Source organism: Aulonocara sp. 'chitande type north' Nkhata Bay, linkage group LG6, assembly GCF_057382095.1.
Source record: "Aulonocara sp. 'chitande type north' Nkhata Bay isolate Kocher_YH1m ecotype deep benthic linkage group LG6, A_spYH_male_GT1.1, whole genome shotgun sequence".
NCBI classification, from domain to species: Eukaryota; Metazoa; Chordata; class Actinopteri; order Cichliformes; family Cichlidae; genus Aulonocara; species Aulonocara sp. 'chitande type north' Nkhata Bay.
This window is the reverse complement of record NC_141349.1, coordinates 33,923,967-33,940,031: the sequence shown is the minus strand read 5'-3', so window position 1 is coordinate 33,940,031 and position 16,065 is coordinate 33,923,967. Positions and strand designations below refer to the sequence as shown.

The 16,065-nt window shown below is 36.2% G+C and overlaps 1 protein-coding gene across 1 annotated transcript; it reads left to right on the top strand.

Annotated features, from left to right (window-relative positions):
* Window positions 1–10,100: 10,100 nt before the first annotated feature.
* On the top strand, window positions 10,101–15,782 carry LOC147328230 (uncharacterized). Its single transcript, XM_086297655.1, has 8 exons — window positions 10,101–10,293; window positions 10,390–10,446; window positions 12,091–12,408; window positions 12,527–12,850; window positions 13,414–13,491; window positions 13,633–13,728; window positions 14,063–14,118; window positions 14,420–15,782. The coding sequence occupies exons 1-8, from the start codon at window positions 10,257–10,259 to the stop codon at window positions 14,843–14,845; spliced, it is 1,392 nt and encodes a 463-aa protein (XP_086153781.1). The 5' UTR covers window positions 10,101–10,256; the 3' UTR covers window positions 14,846–15,782.
* The last annotated feature ends 283 nt before the right edge of the window (window positions 15,783–16,065 follow it).

The following is a 16,065-nucleotide window of genomic DNA, read 5'->3' as shown; positions in this document are numbered from 1 at the left end:
TGTGTGAATCATGAACGAATTGTTCAATACTCGAGGATCACTTTACTGACTCATGAATCATGATTCACAAGCCCAACTGACTCACTGACTCATCCCTGTTGCTGTTAGCAGCAATTTATCTAGCTTATAATTAAAATTGTGGAGAAAAACACAACATCCAGTATCTTAACAAAAAAAATTCTGCTCTGAACTGGAAGAAAAAACCCTGAGTAGAAGCTCACATCAAGAAAATAGCTCCTCGGTTCACAGTAGCATCGCTCTGCTAACATGCTAGCAGCACATTTGACCTACTCAGAATCAGAATCAGAAAGGGTTTTATTGCCAAATGTTGAGCAGGTTTACAACATTAGGAAATTGCTACTGACCCCCTCCCTTCCTGTGCTGAATCATAGAGCGAACGAATCACTCACTCACCCCCTCCCTTCCTGTGCTGAATCATAGAGCGAACGAATCACTCACTCACCCCCTCCCTTCCTGTGCTGAATCATAGAGCGAACGAATCACTCACTCACCCCCTCCCTCCCGGCTCACAGCTTCTTCTTTATATTTAACACATTTAAGGAAAATACTAATAAAATAAAATAAACAAAATAAATGTTTATTAAGCAATTTTGATAGGGAATTGCTTACTTTTAGAAATGTTTTGCTCTTTTTTGCTCTATAAAATAGTTGTTTTCTTTTAGAATCATTCATCTTAGCAGTAGGATATACATGAAAAGAGAAACAAATTAAGTTTGAGTGAAAATGTAAATTTTTTTCACTCTCTGGTCAACTGACTCAGTGAAACAAATGACTCAAAAAACCCGATTCACTTTGGTGAGTGACTCATTAAAACTCGATTCAGTAAAAAGAATCAAATTTACCATCACTATTCTCTACATCAATTAATGTTACCAATCTATATTAATATGACACAATTTAACTCAAATTCCTTCAAGAAAATGCGCTCAACATTCTTCTGTGTCTCTCATGTTTCTTGTTTGGCAGGATGATCTTGCATCATGGAACCCTTTTGTTTTTTTTAAGAGAGTAAATTGAATTTTATTTGCTCTAACTGCATTGCAGATATGCACAGTTTCACACAGGTTTCAAGCTACAGCAGTAGTAGCTGCAGTAGATTTTTACATAATTCCTTTTTGTGACTGATCTTGGGAAAATTTAGCTAAATATATAAAAGGATCCTGACTGAAAAAATGAGGATATTATTAAAATTCACTCTCTGCATATTGACTGGTAATATCATTATCATTTTTAATATTATCATTCTTTTCAACATAAACTGTAAGCACAGTAACAATGGAAAGCACAATAAAAAAAAAATGCCTTTGCATGATATATAAGTAAGTTAACTAATTAAATACAATCCTTGAACACAAATTCTCAGGTAGTTCTACTTACTTGGGTACTTGTATTAATTTTCTTGCTGATTTTGTAGCTGTGCTTTTTACTCAATAAAACTTATCACATGTGCACAGTAAAATAAAATAAAGTGGTCAAACAGATTTTGGAAAGTGGAACATTTTGGAATTTCTCCGCTGTACACCACCACTATACATTTATAAAAAAAATAGATGAGATTGAAGAACAGACTTACACCTTAAAGGACTTCACATACTGGACACATAGAAATATTTGGCTTAAAAATATGTTTTTGGACTCACCTATTCTTAATGCAGCCGTTCACACCAAATGCTTAATTGCACATGACAGATTTGCAGCTCAAGCCCAATTTGTCCAACTTTGTGCATGTGACTAAATACACCTGACCAATCGGCCCACTGCATTTGTTAACAAGTGCCCCTGTGTCTCAAAATGCACTGAATGTGCAATGATCTAGATATTTCTATCTTTTCTTGTTTAGAAACGTCACAAACAGCCCATCGTTGCTTAGCATTTACTCCACTTTTCTGTAATGCATTTTTTGAGGACATATTTTTGCAAAAGATGCTTTCACTGTTACACAATAAGTTTTTCTTCCAAAAGATTCTGAATTTTTTATGGTTTTGTCACAACATGCTTGGTGCAAAGGCCTTTAATTCAAGTTATTTAAAAAAATGTCTTGTATTAACATTTAGGAATTACAACCACTTTTGTCCACAGGCCCCAATTTTTAACGGGCCTAAAGCTGTTGGACAAACTAAAATAATTACACATTCAAGGAATGATTTTAACACTTAGATGAAAATTTGTTTAGGTCAGTGACTCCCTGAAGTCTTGAGCCTATGAACATCACCAAATGCTAAGTTTTCTTTCTTTGACATACAAGGCCTTTACTGTAGCCACAGTGAAGCAGTTGGTGGTCCTGGTGCTGTCTCCAGCAGCGGCTCTGGCTCTGCCTCTGGTGCCGGCTCTGCCTCCAGCACTAGACCACATTTCACAGGTATGTCTCACTAAGAAACACAGAAATAAAGATCCTCAAGTCTTTACATTTATCCTGAAAAAAAAAAAATTTGTGCTTTGATTTTTACACTCACTGAGACTCAGTTGGTAGACCTGGTGGTGGCACTTTCTCTGACGCCAGCACCAGTGGCAGTGCTGCCTCTGGCGATGGCTTTGTCGGCACCCCTCTCTCCAGTGACAGTGACTCATCCACATCCACTCATTCCAAGTGAGGGCTGGAAATATCATGAAATATACATACACATTCTGTTTCATCTATATTTAACAGTATCAGCTGTCAGATCAGAGACTTTCTTAAATGTGAGTTACGCCTAAATATTTCAACCATTGTCAATGGAAGATCACTAGTCCATTTTGGAGACCTGTCCCTCCCTCAATGTCCATATATGAAAAGCTAAAAGAGAGTGCAGCATTGTAGAACAGAGAGGGCATCGGGGATTATAAATATCACACTCATTAAATCTGATATAGCATGAATGGAGGATCTAGGGTGAAGCTATACTGAAAAGCAGCTTGCAGATGTTCATTGGTTGCATAGAAAGGTGTTTAGCTGAGCCATCAAATCAGCCAGATCATCTTGATTTACATTGGAGTTTCAATTTGTGGCCTCTCTGAACAAACATTCAGCTCAACTTTTGAAACAGAGTGTGTGATTTAACAGTTGAAAAGAGAACATTTACTCGCTCAGGATAAACAGACACACAATTTATGGTTTATATTTTTTCGTTTGTATTTATTCAAATCCTCCTACTCCATCTCAGCATGTCGTTGTTGAGAAATCATCAAAGGAGAGGATACAAGCTAACAAAGAGGTATGTGTGAATGCATGTGTGTGTTCAGTTGCATCATCATCCTATCATCCTGGTCTCCTTTTTCTTAACAGGAAAGTATAACAGATCATCGTTATGATGAGATAAAGGAACAGTAACAGCAAAAGACCTCACTGCCATCTGTTTATGCTACTGTCAGTCCTCTTGCAGACCTGGTCCACTATGAATCTGCCAAGTTTCAGAAAAACGGGAACACACTTCCTGACAGTAATAAAAATTGATTCACTGAAAAAGAGCAGGAAGCCACCAGTCCTCCAGCAGCAGAACCAACTCTCTATTCAGACGTCACAAAGGGGCAACACTAATAATATAGTCACTCTGTGAAGAATGTTTTCTATGTATAAACTCTGCCTATGCACCTACAAAAGATGAAGAAATGTTATATATAGTTCTATTAATAAAATAATTTGGTCATATATTTTAGTGATAGACTCTACTGTTGAATGTAAAATTAAAAGCACGTTTATACCAGAAAAACTTGGTTATGTCTTTAATTCACTGGTCATATCATTCATAAAGTATTCTATTGTTTCAATAACAAAAGAGGTTAAATCTCATATTCTGATTTTTAAAAGCATAATAGCAATAGTGTCATCTGATGTGGCATCAATCAAAAGTTTAGTTTCCAAAAGCTCTATTGGAAAAAATAATATTTGACTTAGTCTGAAATATTGAGACAAGTTTTTTTTTCTTTATCAGAAAGCCACATGTAATGATTAATTTAATTTTTTACTCTTCTTCTTCTGTTTATGCATTTCTTTTCCACAACACCCTCCTTTGGACATATTTTGCTTTCTTTTCTATGGTAGTGTGTGTGCTAACATCAGTGGCATGTCACTGTGTACAATCATTATTGGGCCATCTAGTCCACAGAATAATGCATCTAGATACAGTGGGTACAGAAAGTATTCAGACCCTTTTTAAGTTTTCACTCTTTGTTATATTGCAGCCATTTGCTAAAATTATTTAAGTTCATTTTATCCTTATTAATGTACACACAGCACCCCATATTGGCAGGAAAACACAGAATTCTTGACATTTTTGCAGTTTAAAAAAAAAACGAAAACTGAAATATCACATGGTCCTAAGTATTCAGACCCTTTGCTCTGTATTTAGTAGAAGCACCCTTTTCATCAAATACAGCCAAGTCTATATTAGGTCAAGCCAGTCTTTTTGGGAAAGATGCAACAAGTTTTTCACACCTGGATTTGGGGATCCTCTGCCATTCCTCCTTGCAGATCCTCTTCATTTTTTTTATTTTTTTTTTTTGCCTGTCCCGTTTGGTCCTTTAGCCGTCAGAATACCCAATGGATTTACTTTACCAAGTGGATCATCACGGCCTTGCCGTATTGGTCCATTTGATCGACCTTTGTTGTTATTATTTATTTTATTTTATTTTCAGTTGTTACAGACGGGGCAGACATGACTAGGGGATAGGAAAGGGAGAAAGAAAGCTGAAGGAAAAGAAAAACAGAGGGGAAGAGGGACAGTGAGAAAGGGCCATTGTTAATCTTTAACACTGACTAGGTTACTGGTAGAAATATAACACTGTCAAAAGTGTTAATTTAACACTCAAAGGAGTGGACACATGTAGACACTTTCTAGTGTCAATTTAACACTGGAGATTTTGCAGTGCAGGGACAAAAATAACAAAAACAAAATTCCTTCTTCAGTATTGTTTCTATTTATGCATACTTGGTCTCTGTGTGTTTGTGGCTGTGTGAATGCAAATGCATTACCTTTATGCAAATTATTTTTTTGCAACTGCACGACAGATATGCATAGTTTTTCATACGGGTTTCAGGCTACAGCTTCATAATTGCATGCTGGGTGAATGGAATTATGTATTAATAAAATAATTAATAAATTAATAAATAGTTCGTTGCAAAGATGAGAAATACACTGTAGACATGATTCTGTGTTGTATAAAGCATTTTGTCTTGTTCCATTCTCCCTCTGTTTCTCTCACTTTTTGTGTAAAGCTCCATCTACATCCAGATCCAAATCCACTTTCTGTAACATCATGCAAATACTGCCATTTATATTAGAAAGAAAGGCACGACACTGTCTCATTTGTGTAGCAATATGGAAAGTGTGGCGGTGAGAATATAACTAGATCAAAATAAAATACAGGTCTGACTGATTGCGGAGAAGTTTTTAATTCAACATTAGCTTAATTTTAATGTATAAAAGGATTCTGACTCAAAACAATGGGGATATCATCAAAAGTCACGTATTTCTATTTATTTCCTTGCTGAAGACCTCTGCTCTTCACTTCTATTGTACAACTATTGTAATTTCAACTCTATACACCACCACCACTGTAGATTTTAAATCAAACAACTGAGGTACAGACTTTCACCTTAAAGATATTTACGTCACCAAATGCTAAATGTTTCCTTCCTTGATATGCCCTGCTAGGCCTTTACTGCAGCTACATTCAGTTGCTGCATGTTCTTCCAGAGAGCAAGCTGCATTATTTGAGATCAGTTGACTAACTTGGTCTTTGAAGACTCTATTTGCACTATAAACAGTTTCTGATCACTTTTGAAACATTTGACTGGATTTTTTTTATTTTTAGTTTATATATATATTGTTGATTTAGTGGCCTTTTCTATGTAGTTGATATTTTGTTAACTTGTACAGCACTTTGGTCCATGGATGTGCTATATAAATAAACTTTGACTTGAGTTGAATCTCAGCAAACATTTCAGAATCTTGTACATTTCAGAATCATCCTACTTCCATCAGCAGTCATGAACAGTAGTATCACTGTCTGATATGACAGTGAATGACATTTTACGGCAATATTTTGTTGTTCACAGCTTCCTTTGTGCCATTCCTACTGTGATCTTATATGGAAATATTTTTTTCTGCTAATACTTACTTTTACAATCTCTGAAGGATAGAATGAACTAAGTTTCTTGCATTTAAAAAAAACTGTATTTTTTTGTAGGCAGCAATCTCAGTCATTACTTTTGTGACTAATTCATTCCACACAACGTCCCAGGTCATGCAGCCAATGTCTCAGGTCTGGTACTACACACTCCAGTTCCGCACACTCCAGTTCCACACAATCCAGTTCCACACACTCCAGTTCCACACACTCCAGTTCCACACACTCCAGTTCCACATAATCCAGTTCCACACACTGAAACTCCAGGGTGAAAACCTCCAATCCAGCACTCAATCTTGCACCCTCCACTTCTGCATCCTCCAGTCCCAGTTTTGCAACACTTGCACCAGATGTCATAGGTATGACACAGAGACAGATCCTCTTGTCCAGGTGTTTCCAACTCCAGTTCTCGAGAGCTACTCTCCTGCAGCTTTTAAATGCATCCCTCTACCAACACAACTGAATCAAATGGTTGAATTACCTCTTCAGCATGCCATCAAGTTTGGCAAAGGCGTGGTAACAAGCTATCCATTTGAATCCGGTGTGTTGGAACAAGAATGCATCTAAAAGCTGCACGACAGTAGCTCTCGGGGACTGGAGTTGGGGACTCCTGCTCTAGTCTATACATGACTCCAGAGGGCAATAAATTGTATGCATTGTTGTTTATACCTTTTTGCAGGTTGGCCTATCGTTATTGGGGTGTGTCTGGGAATATTGCTGATGATTTTTGTGATTGCACTAATACGGTACAGACAGAAACTACTCAGGATGTCAGGTGAGGACTAGAAATTTGACAAAAATGCCATTAGATCAGCCAGATCTGCCAGGATTACAGTAAAGCTTCACTTTGTGGCCCGTCTGAACAAACGCTCTGTTCAAATTTTTATAACAGAGTGTTAACAGTTAAAATGACATGATTTACTTGCTCAGGATAAACAGACACAAAAACAAATATGATGTCCTTTACATTTATTCAAATCCTCCCCCTCCTCCATCTTAGCACGTTGTGTTGTCGAGAGATCGTCAAAGCAGAGGATACAGTCTGGATATAACAAAGAGGTACGTGTGTGTGTGTGTGTGTGTGTGTGTGTGTGTGTGTGTGTGTGTGTGTGTGTGTGTGTGTGTATTTGTGTATTTGTGTAGTTTGCATATGAGCACTACACCTGTATCTATCATCCTATTATTTTCTTTCTAGGGAAATACTGGAGATCCTAATCATTATGATAAGATAAATGAACAGAAACAGCAAAAGAGCTCATTGCACACTGTTTATGCTACTGTGAGTCCTCATGCAAAGTTGGTCCACTATGAATCTGTCAATATTCAGAAATGGCTCCTCTCCTGTGCAGGGCGGTGCCACCAATCCTCCAGCAGCAGAGCCAACTCTCTATGCAACTGTCACAAAATAGGGTTAACAACAACAACATCATCAAGCTGGGATGTGTTTTCCATGCATAAATATTATTCATACATCTAAAATAGATGGAGAAATGTTGAATGGATTTCAATTTAGCATATAATTTTATCAAATACTTTAGTTAAGGCTTGTTTGATACTTACGTAGTCAGCTACTGAACACAGCTTCAACCGTCTGTTTGTTGAAAAATAGTAAGGGACCGCATTTTCTTGTTAGTAACTGTAACGGTGTTGTAACGATAGGAATAGTAATTCGTTAGATTACTCATTACTGAAAAAAGTAACGCTGTTAGTAACTCCATTATTTGTAACGCCGTTATTCCCATCACTGTTTAACAGCGCTGATAAACTGCCAATAAACCATATCACCGTAAAAAATGAGTGAACTCCCTGAACACCCACCACACCCTTAACTGGAGGCCACTTAACTGTAGAACTAAAACCTGATAAAGGGAATGAAAACTGTAAATGCACACAGCTGATGCAAAGATGATACTGAAGCTGTAAGATAAATAAAGATTGAAAAAGCTGCTAATGCACAAAAACAATTAAACACCTATTAATTTATTGTTATTATATATATATATATATATATATATATATATATATATATATATATATATATATACAGACGCAAACTGCATTATTTGCATATAAGTGAATGGCGTAACATGCAACTATGTAGTCATGCCAGCAGCCAAAAATAAATACAATAGTGAAGTCTTGTGTGTTATTACCTGTAATAAATACACAATAGGATTGGACCCAAAATTTGTAACTAGGTATTGTCAAACTACCATGTAAAATGAGGCATAGTTTTACTGTAACTCTGAATACACAACCAGAGGCACAGCACAAAACTCTTTGCCCTATACATAAGCAGTCTCTGTGCCTCCCCTTACTTTTACAATCAATATCTCATGTGAATTTTTGGATTTTTTTAATGATTAATAATTGAGTCAATAACTGTATTGGCCACTCTGTAGTGGTCATTGGGGTTGCCAGTAATGAACTGGTCACATGCCAAATGTAATAAAAAAATCTATAAGTCTCATCATATTCTAAGTGTCATTTCTGAGCATACTACAGTCTACAGTTATTTTCTGGTTGGATGCATTTTGTGAGTCGTATTATTAGTATTATTATCATTAGTAGTAGTAGTAGTAGTATTTTCTTCACTGTAATTTACATATTACCATGTCATGAAAATCTTAAGAGTTAAGATCTGAGTTGTCTAACATATTCTGCCTTCTTATTTTTCCCAACACAACCTTTATTTGCCTCTCTCTCTCCTCATCTACATCCCCATCAATTAAATTGTGCCAAATCTGACATTCACACACTGTATTTTATTAAGTAAAACATCCGTAACCTGTTAGTTGCTCACCTTCCTATGTTAACAGCTAATTTCCCTTTGGTTGCTTTCTCTCGTTCTTCTTTCTTTATCTTTTTTTATAGCCCAATTTTGCTTCTTTAGGGAAAAGACATGGCTCAGTGTGCAGCATTCACCTAGACAGAATAAATTAGCGGAGCCTTAGAGGAAAGCCTGATTGTTGGGTAGGCTAATCTATTTTGTATAATTTGTTAGTTGTGCAAATCAGAGTGTCACGTTTGCCACCAGGTAGAGCAGATCTCAAATGCAGGACTCTTAAAAGACCAGTGAATTTATTTACAAAGAGGATGTGCAATAACAATCCCAAACATGAATCCCATAACAATGCTAGTCCTGATTCCCAAATCTCAAGGATTCTCTCCAAGTCAGCTCTCCACAGTTTGTATACCACTGGTCTCTAACAGGTAACTCTGCAGGTTTACTGTATACAAGAGGACACAGGTAAGTTTCTTTACAAAACAAAAGTAGCAAACCAACTAGTACCAGAGCTGGGATTTACACTGACATAGTAGCGCAACAATTCAGCAAAGACTTAAGCGCAGCCATTCCCTTAAGTAAGGCCACTGCATAAAATCCAGAACACCACAACACACATGTAGACACACAAACGAGGACAGTAGAGAGGAGAGGCAGAAAGCACGAGTGGGATAAGACAGACAGAAAACAGTCAGTTAGACGATGACAAAGGGACCATGACAAAGACAGCCTGTACTATTTTGGAATCAAAGTGCAGGCACACAGCTACTTTATCCGGAAATTTAATTATAATAAAACTCTACTACATTTTCATAATTCCATGCCTCTGGATAGACTACATTAATACTTTTTCATGCAATGGGTAGATACGTAGAACACCTGCTAACTAATATCTGGTATTATAATTATTTTGATCCAAAGATAAGAGAGACATTGTGGACATTGTTTTATGATGAATATTTTTGCTTGAAGCAGCGAAAGACGTCATAACATGCAGCTGATGATTAGCTACTATGAGTCAACACTCTCGCTCTCCATCTGTTTCTTTCTCTTCTCCTTTTCTATCTCTGTTTCTATCACTCTGCATAAAGAGATTCAAATCCTGTTTCTTCATCATGCAAATATTTGAACTTCTGTGGTGGAAAAACAAAGCTGGCACTCTCTCTTTTGTGCAGAGACATCACAAGCAAGTGAGAATATAACAATTTGATGAGAGCAGAGTACAGGTGTCATGACTGATCATAGGGGCATGCAGCTTATTTAGCTTTTTTTAAAATTTTGGATCATAATATTATAATTTTAGCTTAAAACTGTGGAAAACTATAAAACGTTTCTGACCAAAACAATGGCAGCATCATTACAAATCATCCACTTAATAACAGGTAAGATTATTCTTCTATTTGATTTTCTTGGGGCTGAAACTCATTTTAAGTGTTATGATTAAATTATAGTTTTATTCATTTAATTTTCTATAACAGCTGCTGTGAGCTTTTTGTCTGTAATGGGAAACAAGGACAGACGTGTCAACATTAACTGTAAGTACAACAAAGATGTAAACCAACCAGCAAAATACTTCTGCACAGAGGCATGCTAGTAATTTGAGTTATTTACTGCTATACTTGAATACAAATTTCAGGTAATTAGGTAGTTACAGGTGTTTGGATTTTATGATTGTTTTTATACCTCTACTGTTCAGTTGTGAGAAAAATGTTTTTACGACATTTATCAGACAGCTATAGTTACAAACGTTGCTGTGATTAAGTTTTAAATGGTAAATGGCCTGCATTTGTATAGCGCTTTTCTAGTCCATAGGACCCCAAAGCGCTTTACACTACATTCAGTCATTCACCCATTCACACACACATTCACACACTGGCGATAGCAAGCTACATTGTACCCACAGCTGCCCTGGGGCGCACTGACAGAGGCGAAACATGAAAGATAGCCATTGGTTAAATCATAACGCTGTATAGCAGCTAAAATTAGCTTATTTTAACAAACAGCGCGAGTGATACTCATTACTGTGCATCTGAGTTTCTTTGAGTACTTTCTTTTTTATTTTATTGCTGTTTTTATACCTTTAGTCTTCCGTTCTGATGAAAATGTTGTACATAGATTTAACAGACATCTATAGTCACAAGTAAATCCAGTGGAGTGGTTTGGTTTAAACTAGATTTAAACTAACAATGACCTTAAAAATATATAGATATTTTAAAATAATTAATTAAACATACTAACCGAAAATGGATTTAGCTACATTTTGGACCCTGTTTCCGGAATGCAGTAGCTAGCGAGCTGCTTGGAGACCGAAACAGCCAATCAGAATTTTTACATTCAAGTCTGTGATTGGCTGGTTTTATGGCACACTTATAATGCTGTAAAGAGTTAAGTGTGCACGGAGCAGAGATGTTGTGAGTGCTAACGACACACTGAGAGACGGGTTAGAAAAGTGGTAATTTTTGGCCCTGATGGCTTGCCATAGAGAGCAGATCCGCAGATGTCAGCACACAGAGCAGAGAACTGAGCAAGAGCAAATGCCAACAGCTGAGCGAGAGGGGCTGTTATTGTGTGTGTATATGGATAAGAGCAAACACTGAAATACATTTCTTGCACACAGCAATGTTTGCTCAAATTAAAATTTTCTTCACTCAAAATTATTTTCTCCTCAAAATGCAACATTTCGCTTGCAAAAATTTTTCTAAGGGCGCTCAGGCACAAATAACTCATACTACTTTTTCTTCGTTGGCGTTTAACAGCAGCATTGCTACCATCTTCTGTTTCAGTCCGTTATTACACTATTAAATCCTACAGCTCATTCCTGCGTCTTTCAGGATCTTACAAAGCTTCAAATGAGCGTTGACTATTAAATTAGTCATCGACGATTTTGATAGGTGACATAATCGTGACTGGTGAACTAACCGTGGCAGCCCTAATACACCTGCATAGGTGCTAAAATGAACTTATGAATGAACAGCATGAGTGATGCTTTTTATTGTATATTAATGTATTAATAATACAGGTTGTCTTCTTGCTGCCTAAAAAAAATGTCAAACAGCATCTACACTCTACTAATAAACAGATTAGTAATTTTAAGTGTTGCACTGATTGCACTATACACACATCTGCTGACTTTGAGTGAGAAATTAATCTTTGCTTCATACGCTTCAACTCTCTGACAGGCTACAACAAACCAGTGAACCAGACCACATTTCTTGGCGCCTCGGCTACCATCAACTGCAACTATACAAGAGTAAAAGAAAGTGGAATCAAATCCTTTTGTAGAGAAGATGCAAGCTCTTATTGCAATAATCTGATATCATCTTATGACTCAAATTACACCAGACTAGACAGATTTTCTCTCAGAGATGATAAACAGCAAAGAGTCTACACTGTGATCATTTCTGCACTGACCCAACAAGATGCTGGAAAATACCAGTGTAGTATAAAATCTGGTACATCCACTTCTTGTTTAACTGAGATCCACCTCTATATTTTGAGTGAGTATTGATCTGATTTTTGATTTAACGTAATAATAATTTTAGTAAATGAAAACACATTTATAAGTTGCAGTTTGTAAAGAAAATAGCTGCACTGACATGCATTTCCTTTTTTAAGACTGGGACGAGGTTAAACCACATGAAATAATTGGTGTTACTTCAGAGACTGCAACAATTACATGTAACTATTCTAAGAGTGAAGAGGACACTGAAAAATACCTTTGCAAAGGAAAGAATCCCTTGAGCTGTGATGAGTTAATACGGACAACAGAAGAAGACAGAGTTGTAGTTAAAGACAGATTTTACATGAGGGATAATAAAAGAAGGAACTGTTTCTATGTCTACATCAGTGACCTGAGGAGAACCGACTCTGGAATGTATTGGTGCGGATCTGGTAAAACAATGACAAATGCTGAATACACCAAAATATACCTTTCTATCAGTAAGTACCCAATTTGTATACATATATATATATATATATATATATATATATATATATATATATATATATATATATATATATATATATATAGCTGTGGTGTTTCACAACAACACCTTTTTATTAGAAGAAAAACCATCTGCAATAAAATTGGTTGAGGTAGAAGGTATCATTTTATTGTTCGACACATGGTTATAATTATTCTGACTTTAGTCCTGGTTTATTTGTTGACAATCAATAAACATATTTTACCACTGAAGCCATAAATTGAGTTACTTTATAGGAAATACAAAAAAAATGTATAGCAGGGGTGTCAAAGATAAGGCTCAGGGGTTCGAATTGGCTAAGCTGACTCCAGCCTACTGGATGGCTTTGGAAAAGGGAATAAACTTCAGACTGTTAAATGTATTTTCATACATTTTAAAGCTTTTCCTACATTCATACTACATCAAATTAATTAATTAATAGAAAAAAAACACTCTTTGGTACTGTATAATGATTATTTTCTGAGTATTAACAACATCAACAAAAATTGTGTAACCTTCTTTCTTTTTTTTCTCACACAGCTGAAAGACACACTCAAACCAAAAAATCAGTCAGTTTACGTTTGAAGAGAGATGACGACAACGAAGATAAGCATTTAGGTATGTGTCTCTGCCAAGCAGTTGCAGTTAATATCTCAGTATACGAATACACACAAATGTCTACTGCAGAAACACACTAAGCCACAGTCTCTATTCTATAAACTTTTAAGCCATATCTCTATGGCTGTCTCCTTTTTGCAGGCCTGCATATTGGTATTGGAGTGGGTGTGGGATCATTAGTGGTGATTGCTGTGGTTGTGCTAATACTATACAGATGTAAAGTCCTCAGGATGTCAGGTAGGAAAATACATAAATACAATAAACAAATACATATAATTGTTTAATTTATCAGATCAAGATTGGTGTAAAACATTCAATGAAAGGTTTTTCTGACCTTAACTACAAAAGCAAAAATATTTAATTCATTTAAATATAGATAGATAGATAGATAGATAGATAGATAGATAGATAGATAGATAGATAGATAGATAGATAGATAGATAGATAGATAGATAGATAGATAGATAGATAGATAGATAGATAGATAGATAGATAGATAGATAAGACATCAGTGAGAACAAACACACAAAAAAAACTCTTGTTGTTTATGTTCAAATTCTTCTCATCTTAGAAACTGCTGCTGAGGGGTCATCAGAGCTGAGGACAAAGTCTGGACATAACACAGAGGTGTGTGTGTGTGTGTGTGTGTGTGTGTGTGTGTGTGTGTGTGTGTGTGTGTGTGTGTGTGTGTGTGTGTGTGTGCATTTGTACATGTTTAGACATCTTTGTGAGGACAGAAAATTAGCATGTGGGGAATAACAGTCACATCTGGGTATAAAATGCTGGCCCCCACGAGTTTGAAGGCATTTTTGAGGCTCACAATGTGTGTGTGTGTGTGTGGGGGGGGGGGGGGGGGGGGGGGCTGTTTAGTTTGATTGAGGGCACAGTTTTGCATCTGTCCCACCATTGCTCTTCATTGCTCCCCCAGGGAAATACTGGAGATCATCAATATGAAGAGATTAACATACGGAGGCAGCAAGAGAGCTCACTGCCCTCTGTTTGTGCTGTTACCAGCCCTCCTCCAGACCTGGTCTACCATGCTAATGTTGACTTTCAGAAGGATACCAATGTCAATCTTCCTGCAGACATAGTCCACTATGCCACTGTGGATTTCCAAAAAGATGAAAGAATCCTTCCTGTCACTAGTGAAAATGGCTCTACTCCCATGGGACAAGACGTCATCAGTCCTTCTGCAGACATGCTTCAGTATACCACTGTGGGTTTCCACACTGGTGGAAAAACACTTCCTGACACTAAGAAAAATAGCTCCGCTGGCAGGGGACATAGTGCTACCAGTAATCAAGCACCTGAGACAACTCTCTATTCAACTGTTATAAGACAAGGGGAGCAATAATATAGTGATGCTGTGAAGGAGCTGAATATTCTCTATGCATAGATACTATCTGTAATCTTAAAATAATAGGAAAAAGGTTGAAGCACTTCAGGTGTAACTATAGAAATGTGGTTTAAATATTACAGTTATTACAATTACAAATATTTAGGTCGCATACACGTCTGATTTCAGTTAGTGGTTTTTAGTAAAAATTTGATTTGCTATGGTCGACGCTTCAGTGTCACAAAAATGAGAACATAAATTATTGGGTTTTTTAAACAAGTAATTGGTCAAAAAGTAGTTTACAATATTTAGAAAGTGTATCGTCACTTAAATATCTGATCACTGATTAAGAAAATGAATATTCCTAAGAAATAGTTCCCGGTTTGTTTCTTTTTCAGTCGTAGTTAATGAAACAGTTTAATACAGTTCAGAGGTTGGCAGTACCTGAAGGTGCAGCTGATGAATAAACCACACACAATTTGACATGGAGTAAAACATGTTTAGTTTCCATTTCTTTAAGATAAATTAATATTTAAACTACTATGAGCTTTTCCTTGTGTCTTGTTATGATTTTTATCCTATTTGTTTTTATAATTCAAGTATGCAGTTATGATTTCCTGTTTTACGTTTGACCACCGAGCATTTCAGTGTTTGTATCTTATTTTGCTCTGCAACTCCCTCTTGTGGACTCTTTGGTGATCAGCTGCTTATAAGTAGATAACTGTATTTGTTATCGTGTGCTTCATTGTATGAACCATATCATAATTCACTATCACATTGCCTGTAAATACCTCTCTGTAACAGTCTGTCATAGTAAGTAAGTGTTTTGTTTTATTCTTTTGTATTCGCTGAAAAGTAAAGACAAAGGAAATTAATGTGGTAATACAGTAGAGAAAGTGCTTCATAAAACAAAGCAGTTTGTGTAAGATTCTTTGAAATAACGAAATATAAAGAAAAGGGTTGTTGTTAATAAAATGTTTATTCCTTCTGGGGATGTAAGTAAATTTATTGTTTACATAAGAAAGTTATGAGCCTCACTGCAGATGCTCCTAAAATAATTTTATTAAAGAGACAAAAAGTACAGTCAACCTTGTAAAAAAAATTAAATAAAGCAAAAACATTACAGACAAAACAAAGAAAAATACTGTTTAGGAATTAAACTTGAAATTCAAAATCGTTGTTTCTTAGTACCAGTGGTGAAACGAGTGTTTTTATGAATAAGATAAGTCTCTTTTCTA